General features: G+C 40.3%; 1 protein-coding gene across 3 annotated transcripts in view; it reads left to right on the forward strand.

The window, feature by feature from the left end:
• Positions 1-17,427, forward strand: part of LOC133635212 (phosphatase and actin regulator 1-like) — a 50,463-nt gene that overhangs the window by 5,479 nt on the left and 27,557 nt on the right. For 2 of the 3 annotated variants that reach the window (XR_009822033.1, XM_062028132.1), the window contains exons 2-6: positions 8,922-9,086; positions 10,223-10,303; positions 13,383-13,505; positions 13,961-14,164; positions 14,250-14,505. Coding sequence is in view for 2 of the 3 variants with exons in the window: in XM_062028132.1 (XP_061884116.1) it covers positions 8,922-9,086; positions 10,223-10,303; positions 13,383-13,505; positions 13,961-14,164; positions 14,250-14,505 (829 nt within the window). In the remaining variant the exon portion in view is untranslated. The remainder of the gene's footprint in view (positions 1-8,921; positions 9,087-10,222; positions 10,304-13,382; positions 13,506-13,960; positions 14,165-14,249; positions 14,506-17,427) is intronic. The other variant, XM_062028133.1, reaches the window with a different exon arrangement.

Raw genomic sequence — 17,427 nt, forward strand, 5'->3', positions numbered from 1 at the left:
GGTATTATTATTATTATTATTAATACATAAGCTTATTATTTTGAGCAATTGGAACACATGTTTCAAGTACTACATCAAATATATCATTATCTCCATTCAGTTTTCAAAATGTTCTGTGTTACAAGGTGCAGGATGCTAATAGTATCTGACTTTGTGAAAAGGCAGAGTGGTTGCCAATCATTAGCAGGGCGATTGTGAAAGCATAAATGGTTTTGTCATGTCTGTGTGATCATGTTTTGTTTTAGTCATGTTTTATTTTGTTTAGTTATTGGACTCTTTAGTTTCTGTTTACGTTACATTGTTTTTGTTTCCATGACTACCCATTAGTTTTCACCTGTCCTCATGTCACACACCTGTCTCACGATTTGCACTCGCGCACCTGTCACTAATCATGTCACTGCTATTTAAGCCTGTCTGTTTCTGTTGATCGTCCTGGTGACATTATCCATACTACCTCTGCTACCCATGAGATTCCTGTTTTCTATAGTTCATGCTTCATGCCATGCCACAGTAAGTGTTTTTGTTTCATGTTCATAGTTAATTGCCTTTGCGCTAGTCTTTTGTTTCATTAGTCAAGTTTGTTCTCCGCCATTGTGTGCGCCTTTTGTTTGCTTCCTTTTTTGTAGTTATAGTGTTAAAATAAAAGATGTCCTTACCTTCACGCCTTGCCCGCTCCAACTTTACTTGCATCTCGGGAAAACAAACAACCCAATGTCCAAGTCGTGACAGGTTTCATGAAAGTCAGCTGTGTTAAGTACTGCAAACCCCCAAACCAATGAAGTTAGCACATTGTGTAAATCATAAATAAAAACAGAATGCAATGATTTGCAAATCCTTTTCAACCTATATTCAATTGAATAGACTGCAAAGACAAACTTAACGTTCGAACTGAAAAACTAAATATTTTGCAAATATTAGCTCATTTGGAATTTGATGCCTGCAACATGTTTTAAAAAAGATGGCACAAGTGGCAAAAAAGACTAAGAAAGTTGAGGAATGCTGATCAAACACTTATTTGGAAAATCCCACAGGGGAACAGGCTAATTGGGAACAAGTGGGTGCCATGATTGGGAATAAAAGCAGCTTCCATGAAATGCTCAGTCATTCACAAACAAGGATGGGGCGAGGGTCATCACTTTGTTAATAAATGCGTGAGCAAATTGTCAAACGGTTTAAGAAAAACAATTCTCAACGAGCTATTGCAAGGAATTTAGGGATTTCACTATCTACGATCTGTAATATCATCAAAAGGTTCAGAGAATCTGGAGAAATCACTGCACGTAACATTGAATGCCCGTGACCTTGGACCCCTCAGATGGTACTGCATCAAAAACCGACATCAGTGTGTAAAGGATATCACCACATGGGCTCAGGAACACTTCAGAAAACCACAGTCAGTAACTACAGTTGGTCGCTACATCTGTAAGTGCAAGTTAAAACTCTACTATGCAAAGCGAAAGCCATTTAACAACAACACCCAGAAACGCCGCCGGCTTCGCTGGGCCCGAGCTTATCTAAGATGGACTGATGCAAAGTGTAAAAGTGTTCTGTGGTCTGACGAGTCCACATTTCAAATTGTTTTTGGAAACTGTGGACGTTGTGTCCTCCAGGAAAAAGAGGAAAAGAACCATCCGGATTGTTATAGGCGTGAAGTTCAAAAGCCAGCATCTGTGATGGTATGGGGGTGTATTAGTGCCCAAGGCATGGGTAACCTACACATGTGTGAAGGCACAATTAATGCTGAAAGGTACATACAAGTTTTGGAGCAACATACAGTATGTTGCCATCCAAGCAACGTTATCATGGACATCCCTGCTTATTTCAGCCAGACAATGCCAAGCCACGTGTTACAACTGCGTGGCTTCATAGTAAAAGACTGCGGGTACTTGACTGGCCTGCTTGACAGTGTGGCGCATTATGAAGCGTAAAAAAAAACAACGGAGACTGTTGAAAAACTTAAGCTGTACATCAAGCAAGAATGTGAAAGAATTCCACCTGAAAAGCTTAAAAAATTGGTCTCTTCAGTTCTCCTCGTTTTCCCAGTACCAACTTTTTTGCACTGTGGTACTGCCATTAAATTCTAAGTTAATGATTATTTGCAAAAAAAAAAATTACGTTTCTCAGTTCGAACATTAAATATCTTGTCTTTGCAGTCTATTCAATTGAATATAAGTTGAAAAGGACTTGCAAATCATTGTATTTTGTTTTTATTTACGAATTACACAACATGCCAACTTCACTGGTTTTGGGTTTTGGAGAAATGGCTAAATTTGGTAAATGTGTTTTTTTCCTGAAATCTTTTTTGAGCGGTTTAATTATTGTTGTTGTGTGCTGGCAACACTCGCATGTTGGTCAGGCTCTTTAGAACAGTACCGAAACAAAATGCAAAACATAAAACTGCTTGGCTTTTGTATAAACAACGTTCATGATTTTCTAAATAAAACATAAAAAAGTGCAGGTAATTATTCAAAAAACCAAATGATCAAATAAAAAAATGTATATGATTTAAATAAATAATAATATAAAACAATATTATAAAGATAAGGATATGATAGAATAGGATATGGTAGACTTTATTCATCTCACAATGGGCAAATGATGCAGTTGCATTGCAGATACAAAAGTCCACAAAAAACAAGGTAAAAAACACATGAAAACAAGAGAGAAACATAAAAGAAAACAAAGGGCATAAAATACATGAAAAGAGCACAGATCTGATGTAACCAGCTCCCACTTCAGCAGCGCCATTTCTACATACAGCTACAAAAATTTAAAAAACAGCAAAAATACAAAAATTACCTATAAATAATACTGTACATACAGTATAGGGCACATCCGATTACACCATGCATAGACAAACAACAACAAAAACATTTCAACACCCGCATACTGTACACCGCAGTGGCCTCTGCAGTGCTCCACGCTCTTGTCTGCTGGGGTCAGGGGAATATACTTAACAAAGCAACCAAGAGAGCAGACTAGACCTAGCTGCCCTCTAGCTCTCAGCAAATGTCCAGTCCATGCGGACAAGCAAGAATCTGTCCCGGGAGACCGAAGCGTCCAATACATGCTCATTTAGCCATGGTTCTGTGATCCATCCCGATGCCCAATGCTAATTCCCGACGCTAGTCTCCACGCGGACTCCGATGTAGCAGAGAGCCAGCAGCTGGTCTCCGGTGCAAACATGGCCATTGCTCAAAGGCTCCCCTGATGCAGCTCCAAAAGCCCACAAAAAGCACTGCAGAAGTCACAAAAAAGCCGCCCCTTGTTGCAGTCTCGAAGTGGCCTGAACCAAAAGGCAAACAACACAAGAGGGACTTCAAGGACACAAAAAGGATACACAAGAGCACAGAACTCCTGCAACCAGCAGCTACTACAGTGGCATCATCTTGGGGGGAAAAACCCCTTTTTCCACCAAGCATGTTGAAGGATGTTAAGAGCCAATTTGATACAGTTTGTTCATTAAAGATGTGAACATTTGAATGTAGGTCAATGCTAAGCACAACATTGACATCTTAGCTTTGTGTTATAAGTGACAAAGTAAATTGTAATATTATCTAATTATATCTACCGTGGCAGCACAGTGACACAGGGGTTATTGCATGAGCCTCACAATATGAAGGTCCTGGGGAGTTTGCATGTTCTCCCCGTGACTGCGTGGGTTCTCTCCGGGTAATCCTGCTTCCTTCCACGTCCAAAGACATGCACCTGAGGATAGGTTGATCGGCAACACTAAATGGTCCCTAGTGTGTGAATGTGAGTGTGAATGTTGTCTATCTGTGTTGGCCCTGCGATGAGGTGGCGACTTGTCCAGGGTGTACCCCGCCTTCCGCCCGAATGCAGCTGAGATAGGCTCCAGCACACCCCGTAACCCCGAAAGGGATAAGCGGTAGAAAATGGATAGATGGATGGATATCTCCGTATTTTTCGGACCGTAAGGCGCACCGAATTAAAAGGCGCATTAAAGGGGTCATAATAGGATTTTTTTCAAAATTTAAAACACTATCTTGTGGTCTACATAACATGTAATGGTGATTCTATGGTGAAAGTGTTGCATAGATTATGTTTTACAGACCATTTTCAGGTAGCTTTCTGAGCGTCTCTTCAGGATGCGCCGTTTTGTGGACGGTCTTACCTACGCGGCTCACCTTCGACAGTGTCTTCTCCCCGTCATCTTTGTTGTAGCAGTGTAGTGTGCAAGGACGGGAGTGGAAGGAGCGTCAAAAGATGGAGCTATCTGTTTGAATGACATTCAGACTTTACAGAAATCAATAACGGAGCAGCATCTTCTCGTCCGTGGCTCAATAATCCAACTTCAATGCCGGAAATGTGTCCCGTGAAAAACCGTCCGACCGGAACCCTCTAATAACTAAAGTTCCGTGGGTCAATTATGTAAACCCACTACAGTTTTTAGCGCTTTGATAGCTAGTCTACTGACAGATATAAGTAAGAACTGTGAGCTACTTTATATTAGAAACGGCAACAATGGAAGATACATGTCACATAACAAGGTAGAGAAAAAGAAGAAGCTTATGACTATGGTGTCAACACGGACTACAATTGCGGACGCACGCACATTTTCAGGACTGATGCAGATCCCAAATACAGATCAGCAGGTACCAGAAGGTAAGAAAAGTTGGTTTTGCATAATATTTTGAAACAAAACACCAGGTAATATGTCTAATAGGTGCCATTTTGCGGTCCTTATACATGCACCATAATAATACTCGTATGTTTAATGCGCTGACAATCCATCAAGCGGTGCGGCTTCATAGCTTACAGAAGTCATACTAAAAATATTTTGACAGATTTTTGAGTGCCGTGTGTAATGTTCTATATTCTCAATAGAACATTTAAAGTTTTGGTGTTGTTTACTGCCTTCATATTGCAGTCTACATGTACCTAATAAAATTGCTTCGAGGTCGGCAAGCACAACCAGAATTATGCGGTACATTAGGCACACATAAGGCGCACTGTCAATTTTTTAGAAAATTAAAGGATTTTAAGTTCGCCTTGTAGTCCGAAAAATATTCTAATTATAAAAACTTGTATATAAGTATATATAATAGTATACTGTATGCCAAGGGCTAATAAAAACAAGCTGCAAGTGCAATAGTAACACAGTCAGAATTAGTAATTCAGTTTGAATAAGTTTATTACCTGAAAAACAGCATTAATAGTTCCAGCTTGTTCCTCTGGATTAGGCCTAACTTGAACTTTTACACCAATCTAAAATCTTCAATATCCTACTGTATGTACTGTATAATTTCACATTTGAACCCATTTGATGTTAGACACATTAACTATGGCTCGAGTCCTGCATTCAATCACCAAACTAGAACAGGAAAAAGGCTGATGTTCTGATGCATTTCTCCCATTAAGTTTTTGTTTAGGTGAGGGTCACCTATCAAAACAGAAGTGATGAAAAAGGAAGGAGAAAAGTGGGGTGACTCATACTGTTGTAATAGGTCAGCGTTCGTTTACACATTTTCAGAGATGTAAACACACACACAAACACGCGCCCACAGGCGCTGCTGTTGTGTCACATCGTATTTTTGCAACACATGCCGAGTCCAGTCAGACGAAGGAGGATGATGAAATCCATCCATCCATCCATCCATTTTCTACCACTTGTAAAAAACGGAATGGATATGAGAGCGATGGAAATAAACTGCTGAAAGAACAAAAAAAAACACTGAACTTCGTGTTGCCTCTTAACCTACAGCCAATTGATGCTGATGCATCTCTTGACGAATTAAAAGTGAAAAAAAGCAAACACATTTTTATTAATTCAAAGAAAACAGCTCATTCACTTCTAAGAAAGAGCTGTGTAAGGCCAAAATAATATTTATCTAGGTTATATGAAAAAGTAACAAAAGTGAACGGTTGTGGTTCTACATAACCCAAAACAAGTGAAGTTGGCACGTTGTGTAAATCGTAAATAAAAACACTATACAATGATTTGCAAATCCTTTTCAACATATATTCAATTGAATAGACTGCAAAGACAAGATATTTAATGTTCGAACTGGAAAACTTTGTTATTTTTTGCAAATATTAGCTCATTTGGAATTTGATACCTGCAACATGTTTTAAAAAAGCTGGCAAAAAAAACTGAGAAAGTTGAGCGATGCTCATCAAAAACTTATTTGGAACATCCCACAGGTGAACGGGCTCATTGGGAACAGGTGGCTGCCATGATTGGGTATAAAAGCAGCTTCCATGAAATGCTCAGTCATTCACAAACAAGGACTTTGTGAACAAATGCGTGAGCAAATTGTCAAATTGTTCTGTGGTCTGACGAGTCCACATTTCAAATTTTTTGTGAAAGTGTGGACGTCGTGTCCTCCGGAACAAAGAGGAAAAGAACCATCCGGATTATTCTAGGCGTAAAGTTAAAAAGCCAGCATCTGTGATGGCATGGGGGTGTATTAGTGCCCAAGGCATGGGTAACTTACACATCTGTAAAGGCACCATTAATGCTGAAAGGTACATACAGGTTTTGGAGCAACATATGTTGCCATCCAAGCAACGTTATCATGGACGCCCCTGCTTATTTCAGCAAAACAATGCCAGGCCATGTGTTACAACAGCGTGGCTTTGTAGTTAAATAGTGCGGGTACTAGACTGGCTTGCATGTAGTCCAGACCTGTCTCCCATTGAAATTGTGTGGCGCATTATGAAGCCTAAAATACCACAACAGAGACCCCGGAGTGTTGAACAACTTAAGCTGTACATTAAGCAAGAATGGGAAAGAATTCCACCTGAAAAGCTTCAGAAATTGGTCGTCTCAGTTCCCAAACGTTTACTGTGTTGTTAAAAGGAAAGGCCATGTAACACAGTGGTAAAAATGCCCCGGTGCCAACTTTTTTGCAATGTGTTGCTGACATTAAATTCTAAGTAAATTTTTTAGCTAAAAGATTAAGTTTCTCAGTTTGAACATTAAATTGCTTGTCTTTGCAGTATATTCAATTGAATATAAGTTGAAAAGGATTTGCAAATCATTGTATTCTGTTTCAACTGCATTCGGGCGGAAGGCGGCGTACACCCTGGACAACTGAGATAGACTCCAGCACCCCCGCGACCCCGAACGGGACAAGCGGTAGAAAATGGATGGATGGAAGTATTCTGTTTTTATTTACAAATTACACAACGTGCCAACTTCACTGGTTTTGGGTTTTGTAAATTTACACATTATGAAAGTCATGATGAGAGATGTTTTTTTTTAATGCATTTTAAATATTAAATAAATGTAAATAAAAGTCCGCTTACAGCGGATCCAATGGGAGCTCCACTATTCCGCCCATAAAATCCAAATAAATAACCATTCAAAAAGCGCCAACAATACTTCATTTACATTTCATGATTTGAATATTAACCAAGTATTAGTGATATTAATATTATAAGCGCTAACGCAGACAAACTACAAAACCCAAAACCGGTGAAGTTGGCACGTTGTGTAAATTGTAAATAAAAACAGAATAAAATTTTCAAATCCTTTTCAACTTATATTCAATTGAATAGACTGCAAAGACAATATATTGAATGTTCGAACTGAGAAACTTTTTTTCGTGTGTGAATAATCATTAACTTAGAATTTAATGGCAGCAACACATTAATTTTGGTTGTGCTTACCGACCTCAAAGCTATTTTATTTGGTACATAGTGAAATGATAAGTGTGAGAAGTAGATGGCAGTCACACATAAGAGATATGTGTAGATGGCAATATGATGGCAGTCACACACAAGAGATACATGTCGACTGCAACATGATGGCAGTCACACACAAGAGATACGTGTAGACTGCAATATAACTCAAGTAAACAACAGCAGAATTGTAAATGTTCCATTGAAAATATAGAACATAACACGCCATCCATCCATTTTCTACCGCTTGTCCCTTTTGGGGTCGCGGGGGGTGCTGGAACCTATCTCAGCTGCATTCGGGCGGAAGGCAGGGTATACCCTGAACAAGTCGCCACAACACAGATAGACAGACAACATTCACACTCACATTCACACACTAGGGCTAGGGATAATGTTGCCAATCAACCTATCCCCAGGTGCATGTCTTTGGAGGAGGGAGGAAGCCGCAGTACCCAAAGGGAACCCACACAATCACGGGGAGAACGTGCAAACTCCACACAGAAAGATCCCGAGCCCGGGATTGAACTCATGACCTTCGTATCGTGAGGCACATGTACTAACCCCTGTTCCGCCGTGCTGCCCAGAACATTACACACGACGCTCAAAAATCTATCAAAATGTTTTATTATGACTTTGGTAAGCAATGAAGCCGCACCGCTTGATGGATTGTACTGTGCTTCAACATCCATCCATCCATCCATTTTCTACCGCTTGTTCCCTTCGGGGTCGCGGGGACTGCTGGAGCCTATCTCAGCTGCATTCGGGCAGTAGGCGGGGTATACCCTGGACAAGTCTCCACTAAAACATATGAGTATGATTATGGTGTGTGTATAAGCTAGGACATTATCTGGCGTTTTGTTTTGCAATATTATGCAAAACCCACTCTTCATACCTTCTGGTACCTGCTGATCTGTATTTGGGATCTGCATAAGTCCTGAAAATTTGTGCGGGTCCACCTTTGTAATCCGTGCCGACACCGTAGTAGATAAGCTTCTTCTTTTTCTCTATCTTGTTATGGGACATTCATCCTCCGCTGTTGCCATGTCTAATATAAAGTAGTGTAAAGTTCTTACCTACTGTATATCCGTCAGTAAACTCGCCATGATCAAGTGCATTTAAACTGCTAAGTGTGAAAATATGACATTCTTATTAATGTTTTTCAAAACATACTGACTGAACTTAGTTGTCAGTATATTTTTACCTCAAATATAAAAATCAATTTTTAACTTATCAAGTTATTGTTGTTTCAATGCTCTTTTCATTTTGTGTTGCAGCTGAGGAAGTGGAGAGACTGGCAGCAATGCGCTCTGACTCACTGGTACCTGGCACACACACACCTCCAATTAGGCGGCGAAGTAAATTTGCCACCTTAGGGCGTCTCTTTAAACCCTGGAAATGGAGAAAAAAGAAGAGTGAAAAGTTCAAGCAGACCTCTGCTGGTGAGGACAACATACACACATCTTCTCCATTAGCCTCTGCCATATAGCGGACATAAGAAAAATGTATTAAATAATATACAGTAGAAGAAACAATGTCACGAAATGTAGGGACACAATGCACAGTACACCACACGTATATCCTCCTGAGACCCAGTGTCCTCTGCAGTGGACATTTCTGTTTTGAGTAACGGGGCTATTTTTTTCCAAAATGTCTCACTCTGACAAAAGAATAACTAAAACCAAATGTCCAGAATGCTGGTTCTCAGGAGAATATCAAACAAAAGGCCGTAGAACACAAACACTTTTATGTATGACTTCATAATGCAAAGAGAAAAAAATGTGTACAGTATCTAAAAGAGAGTATACAACCTTCATATTTCTGTTATGTTGTTATATATTGTCAAGGGACAATACTTCAGGCTGTAATCTGGAGACAGAGAAATGTGCCTGCAATGCAACTGTAACAGAGTCCTATCTGTCGCCTGTCAGTGTGAGGGTGGTTAAAATCAGGTGTCCCTCTTGGCGCCAACAAAAAGTCGTCAAACGATTTTAGTCACCGCTACCACGGCACTGCGGACTCACCCGTTGTAGGCAAAAATACCGGTGGTGGTGATAAAGCCAAATATGTCATCCTCGTTCGCTAAATGTTATGTATGTTTTGCACAATAACAACACGATGTTGACTCTTTAACACCCCTTATTCAACTTCCGCATTTTACGACCACCACCCCACTTGACGGCCCAACCTTAAAGGGACAGTAGCCTGTAGCCCCTAATGCACACATGTTATGAACATCACAGTAGTGTTGACAGCTATCTAGAAAATTGGCTGTGTTGGTAATTTTCAATGAGTAGTTCCTCCCTTCTGCTATACAAGATTTACACTGTTTACTAAGTTTAATTACATAGTATTATCCACTGAAATGATATACTGCAATGAAAATGGATGCTGGAATGTGAGGGTGTATTTTTTTTTTCTAGATACATACAGTACATAAAATATGCATGCTCTCCGTTCAGCCTGTATATTGAAATCTATCTGACTGTGATTATTATTTGTGACAAAAGATTTTGAACAACCATCTGCTTCCTTAACTCTCAACACACAAACTACACTAACACATCTTATTGCTCAGTGCTAGAGAGGAAAATGTCCACACGGCAAAGCAGAGAAGAGCTCATCAAGAAAGGAGTGCTGAAGGAAGTTTACGATAAAGGTGAGTCTTCATCAAATGTACTTGCATAATTAAATGTCATGGGTTCAGTTATATTACTGTGATAACCTCTACACACTGTTCATATTTTACACTTTCACAGTATGGCTGCACCAACAATTCCGTTAGAGTCAACAAATGGTGCAACTAAACTATTTAGAATCTAAATCTATTTAGAATCTCTTAGTAGTCTATGTCATATTCATGAATACATGATTTGTCCATAATGTTTTAAAGGCCTACTGAAATGAAATTTTCTTATTTAAATGAGTATAGCAGGTCCATTGTATGTGTCATACTTGATCATTTCGCGATATTGCCATATTTTTGCTGAAAGGATTTAGTAGAGAACATCGACGATAAAGTTCGCAACTTTTGGTCGCTGATAAAAAGCCTTGCCTGTACCGGAAGTAGCGTGACGTCACAGGTTGTGGAGCGCCTCACATCTGCACATTGTTTACAATCATGGCCAGCAGCAGCGAGAGCGATTCGGACCGAGAAAGCGACAATTACCCCATTAATTTGAGAGAGGATGAAAGATTCGTGGATGAGGAAAGTGAGAGTGAAGTACTAGAGGGCAGTGGAAGCGATTCAGATAGGGAAGATGCTGTGAGAGGCGGGTGGGACCTGATATTCAGCTGGGAATGACTAAAACAGTAAATAAACACAAGACATATATATATATATATATATATATATATATATATATATACATATATATATATATATATATATATATATATATATATATATATATATATATATATATATATATATATATACAACCAGGCTTATATTTAATATGCCACAAATTAATCCGCATAACAAACACCTCCCCCCTCCCGTCCTTATAACCCACCAATACAACTCAAATACCCGCACAACACACTCAATCCCACAGCCCAAAGTACCGTTCACCTCCGTAAAGTTCATACAGCACATATATTTCCCCAAAGTTACGTACGTGACATGCACATAGCGGCACGCACGTACGGGCAAGCGATCAAATGTTTGGAAGCCAAAGCTGTACTCACGGTAGCGCGTCTGCTATCCAACTCAAAGTCCTCCTGGTTGTGTTGCTGTAGCCAGCCGCTAATACACCGATCCCACCTACAGCTTTCTTCTTTGCTGTCTTCATTTTTCATTAAACAAATTGCAAAAGATTCACCAACACAGATGTCCAGAATACTGTGGAATTTTGCGATGAAAACAGACGACTTAATAGCTGGCCACAATGGTGTCCCAATATATCCGCATAATCCGTGACGTCACGCGCAAACTTCATCATATCGAGACGTTTTCAGCAGAATATTTCGCGGAAAATTTGAAATTGCACTTTACTAATCTAACCCGGCCGTATTGGCATGTGTTGCAATGTTAAGATTTCATCATTGATATATAAACGATCAGACTGCATGGTCGGTAATAGTGGGTTTCAGTAGGCCTTTAAAGAGCCGGCACGGTACTCAACACTTGTTTTTGAAGAAAATTTTCTACCATTACAAATATAGTAAGTATGTCTATTTGTTAAATTTGAGCAACATTTCAAGGGGCAAGTGGGTATTGTGGCCAAACAGCTAAATTTTTGTTTCATCTGACATCACATGGATAAAGGAGGAAAGTTCTGTGGCAGCATCGGAGAAAGTTGTACATGTAAACAAACTACGATGAGTTCAAGGATCGCTGAAATTAGTAGGACAAAACGGTGCTTGCCAATTACTCTCATTAGTGAAGCAGGTGTATCATAAACAGTGGGATTTCTAACAATAGGAAGGTTTGTGTCATGTTTGTTCTCCTACAGAAACAATATTAAAACAAAACTTTTTTTTTTCTTCATCTTTTTCCATTTTCTGAAAGAGATCCAGGGAGCTACTAGGGCGGCACTAAAAATTCAGCTCTAGAGCCGCGGGTTGCTGACCCCCGCTCTAGACTGTTAAAATCCATCTCCATCAATCCAAGATACATTTCACCCGAAATAGCCTCAGTCTCCAAAAGATTGGAGCACCTGTACAAACGTTATTAATTTAACTTTGGTGTATTTGTCAATTTCGGAAAAGTTATCAAATTTCAGGGCTTAAAAACAGTTTAGGGTAATTTTACAGCATTCAAATGTTGAAATGTATTACATTTTTCCCAAACTTTAAGTGTTGAACCGAAAATCTCAATCAAAACATCATTTCATTCTTGTTGTTGACATCAACATTTACAACATACATATTCAAAATAATGCATGTCATTTTAATTGCTCTTATCCGGTTGAAAATACATTCTATACATCCATTTTCTATCTCGCTTGTGCTCATTTTGTCCTGGGTAAACTGGAGCCTACACAGCTACAGCTACATAACAGCTAAGCACACAATAGCGCACATGCTAGACATATGTAATTAGTGTCCTTAATTGAATATTATTGCAGTCCAAAACACAATGTCTGTCAATATAAACACGTGTCAAATAATTACAGTTGCATATTATTTACAGATACTAGTCACCATGGGATAAGCTTATTAGAACGTATCCACCAACAAACATGTCTGAAACATTCAACTTCCTGCATCATGCGCTTAATTTAACAAATTATATATATATATTTTTAAAACCCACTCCACTTCAACTTAAAGACTGTACAAGTCCATTACAAACTGTTGATAATAAATAGGTTAATTTGTCATACTGTACATATTGTTCAGAGTCATTTCATATCAATCAATCAATCAATGTTTATTTATGTAGCCCTAAATCACAAATGTCTCAAAGGGCTGCACAAGCCACAACGACATCCTCGGTACAGAGCCCACATAAGGGCCAAGCCGTTTCTAAAATTCCACACTACAAAATACAGTAATAAAGGCATGATTAGTGCTAATATCGTATCAGATCAATATTGGTATCAGCCAACACAAGGCTCCAATATCTGTATTGTATCCGTATGGAAAAAGTTGTATCGGGACAACCTAGCATTTATTATTTACAACTTGTGACTGACATTCCTTTTTCACTGCCTGTTTTATTTATGTTTGGTACTCATTCTCATCATTCCATGTTAAACCTTGTCTTGTGCTGTCTGGCTGTGCTTTTGCAGACAGCTCATCCTTTTCTGCACGGGAGGAGGAGAAGCTGCAGAATGGTCAATCTGCGGCGATTGGATGCAGCTCGTCAGAGTCAGAAGGCGCTGAGCCGATGGAAGGCGCAACAGCAACAGGAGGTAGGCAACTAAAATCTGCGGCTTTGCCTGTTAGGTCCGGCTCACTGTCCATTCTCTCATTTCCTATTCTGCATATCCTGATCGAGTTCACAGGGAAGCTCAATGCTATCCCAGCTGATTTAGGCTGAAATGCAGGACACATTCTGGACTTCTCACCAGTTCGTCACAAGAATGACACACAGGGACACACACTGGTCACACAGTCAACTATAATTGCACCCACCTAAAATCTTCAATTGGCAGAACATACATCAACAATCATTCAATGATCTTGTGAAAAAGTATCGGATTTGGCAATACTGGACCTGTGTCTACTTGGCATCGGGTAGATAGTATTGCCGCCACCCAAAGTGAACATGTCGACATTCAAACCGGAAAATTTATTGCTGAACGGCGAATGTGCGAATCACAAACACCACTGAGGTGTTATAATAATTCCTGGGATTTCTCCACAGGCTCTCAAGATTTTGAGATTACCAGTGAGGGCACAACTCAACAGGACCACACCCATAGTTTAAACCAGGCTTTTCCAGCAAAGAAGCCTTCTTTATATCCAGGGGATGATGTTGAATCATCACTCCAAAGATCTCCTATGTTACACAAGCAACCACCTGCACTACCACCCAAACCTTTCACCAGGATAACAAATCACAACACAGGTATAGTTGTCCGTGCAAACTCTTAATGGATTACTTCATTGCTTTTGGTCCTGTTTATAAGATGCTTATATCCTATAATTTACAGATGGCACCCCGGTAAAGTTGCCGTGCATGTCGGTGAAGTTATCTCCTCCTCTACCTCCAAAGAAGCTCATGATCTCCGTACCTGCAGGGAGCATGGAACCCTCTGTACTCGCCTTCCAGAAGTGCTCTGCCCCTTCCAGCCATGTTCCTGTGGGCGGGCACTCCCTTCACTATGGGACACTTCCTATCCACCCGCCCAGCAGAATTATCGAAGAACTCAACAAGACCCTTGCCCTGACCATGCAGAGGTTTGAGAGGTGAGGATTCGCTCAGAGAGTGAGAGTGCATGTTGGTCTGGCACTTGTAAAAAAATAACATAGCAACAGCAAATCAATAAAGCCAGTGATTCTCAAACTTGGAACGCGGGCTCCATCTAGTGGTATGCCAAATTTGGATCTGTTTCCAATGAGAGTTGGACTATGCCAGGGCTGCCCTTTGTCACAGGTTCTGTTTATAACAGAACCTTAATTTCTAGGCGCAGTCTGGGTTTGGTGGCTGCAGGATTAGGTCTCTGATTTTTGTAAATGATGTAGATGGCTTCATCTGGCCAGGATCTTCAGCTCTCGCTGGATCAGTTTTCAGCCGGGTGTGAAGCGACTGGGATGAGAATCAGCACTTTCAAGTCCAAGTCCATGGTTCTCGCTCGGAAAAGGGTTTAGGGAGGAGATCTTACCACAAGTGGAGGACTTCAAATACCTCGGAGTCTTGTCCACGAGTGAGGGAAGAGTGGATTGTGAGATACACAGGCGGATCTGTGCGGCGTCTGCAGTGATGCGGACCCTGTATCAATCTGTCGTGGTGAAAAAGGATCTGAGCCGGAGGGCAAAGCTCTCAATTTACCGGTCGATCTATGTTCCTATCCTAACCTATGGTCATGAGCTTTGGGTTGTGACAGAAAGGACAAGCTCACGGGTACAAGCGGCCGAAATGAGTTTCCTCCGTCGGATGGCGGGACTCTCCCTTAGAGATACGGTAAGAAGCTCTATCATTTGAGAGGAGCTCAGAGTAAAGCCACTGGTCCTCCACATCGAGAGGAGCCAGATGAGGTGGTTCGGGCATCTGGTCAGGCTGTCCCCCGAACTCCTCCCTGAGGAAGTGTTTAAGGCACGTCTGACCAGTAGGAAGCCACAGGGAAGACCCAGGACTCGTTGGGGGAACTATGTCTCCCAGCTGGCCTGGGAACACCTCAAGATCCCCCAGGAGAAGCTGGACCAATCTGCTGGGGAGAGGGAAGTCTAGGCTTCTCTGCTTAGAGTGTTGCCCCTTGACCCGACCTCGGATAAGCGGAAGAAGATGGATGGATGGAAGGATGGATGAATACTTAACTCCCGGAGGACCTTTTCATCCTGGTTGTAATAAACTGGACTAAAACTGTATACATTGTTATATGAAAGAATTTGAAATAAAAATACAATAAATTGAACATGAACAAATAACCCTCTTAGGAAAAAATATATTTCATATAGAGTAACGCAATCAAAGTCTTGGCCAAAAATAGAGCAACAATCAGCCTGAAAGGACCAAAAAATCCCCAATATTTACGCTAAGGGTTAAACAAGTATAAAAATAGCTTCACATAAATAAAAAAGTGTAAACAATTTTTGTAATGGCGGCAGGGGCCTCAGTTCTGCGTAGAATCCCAATTGTGGTTTGTTTTATATAAATGGCTTATTTTATGTCTCTTTCAAACCACTGCTTCTTCCTGTCCAATAATTCTTACTTTTTTTTTAGATGCAAATTAACGGCTGAATTGATGCCCAAAGGAACTGCTCCCCTATCTTGTGCCATGGTTTTGTTTTAGGGTTGTTTGATTAGTTCCCCTAAAAAGAAGGCACATTCCTTTGAAAGCATTGATGTCCAAATCTCAGATAGGGAGGATCGCTGGTTTGAAAGACCTGTGAAAAAAGCAATCTATGAAATGTAAAATTTAAAAGACCCTCTCTAAAAAGAGGTTTGCTTCATAACCATCATCTTTTTATTCCAAGATTCAAGGAACTTTATTGAGGATGCATTTCACATACTGAGGAGGAATACCATTATCAACAAAGCAAGAAACCCAAGTTTACCCTTTATCTTCAAATACATTGTCTTCAATACGCCTAAGTTACATTTCTGCTAGTAACTTTCTGCTACTAACTTCAACATCACGTATACTTGGATGCAGAAATACAAAACACAAAACCAGTGAAGTTGGCACGTTGTGTAAGTATGTAACGTAATATGTAAATGTACAATGATTTGCAAATCCTTTTCAACTTAAATTCAATCGAATAGACTGCAAAGACAAGATATTTAATGTTCAGACTGAGAAACTTATGTTTTTTTGCAAATAACCATTAACTTAGAATGTAATGGCAGCAACACATTGCAAAAATGTTGGCACAGGGGCATTTTTACCACTGTTACATGGCCTTACCGTTTAACAACACTCAGTAAACGTTTGGGAACTGAGAGACCAATTTTTGAAGCTTTTCAGGTGGAATTCTTCCCCATTCTTGCTTGATGTACAGCTTAAGTTGTTCAACTGTCCGGGGTCTCTGTTGTGGTATTTTACGCTTCATAATGCGCCACACATTTTCAATGGGAGACGGGTCTGGACTACAGGCAGGCCAGTTACCGTACTTACTACGAAGCCACGCTGTTGTAACACGTGCAGAATGTGGCTTGGCATTGTCTTGCTGAAATAAGCAGGGGTGTCCATGAAAAAGACGTTGCTTGGATGGCAACTTATGTTGCTCCAAAACCTGTATGTACCTTTTCAGCATTAATGATGCTTTCACAGATGTGTAAGTTACCCATGCTTTGGGCACTAATACACCCCCATACCATCACAGATGCTGGCTTTTGAACTTTGCGCCTATAACAGTCTGGATGGTTCTTTTCCTCTTTGGTCCGGAGGACACGACGTACACAGTTTCCAAAAATAATTTGAAATGTGGACTCGTCAGACCACAGAACACTTTTCCACTTTGCATCAGTCCATCTTAGATGACCTCGGGCCCAGCGACGCCGGCGCTGTTTCTGGGTGTTGTTGATAAATTGCTTTTGCTTTGCATAGTAGAGTTTTAACTTGCACTTACAAATGTAGCGACAAACTGTAGTTACTGACAGTGGTTTTCTGAAGTGTTCCTGAGCCCATGTGGTGATATCCTTTACACACTGATGTCGGTTTTTGATGC

Source organism: Entelurus aequoreus, linkage group LG19 (genome assembly GCF_033978785.1).
Source record: "Entelurus aequoreus isolate RoL-2023_Sb linkage group LG19, RoL_Eaeq_v1.1, whole genome shotgun sequence".
Classification (NCBI taxonomy): Eukaryota; Metazoa; Chordata; class Actinopteri; order Syngnathiformes; family Syngnathidae; genus Entelurus; species Entelurus aequoreus.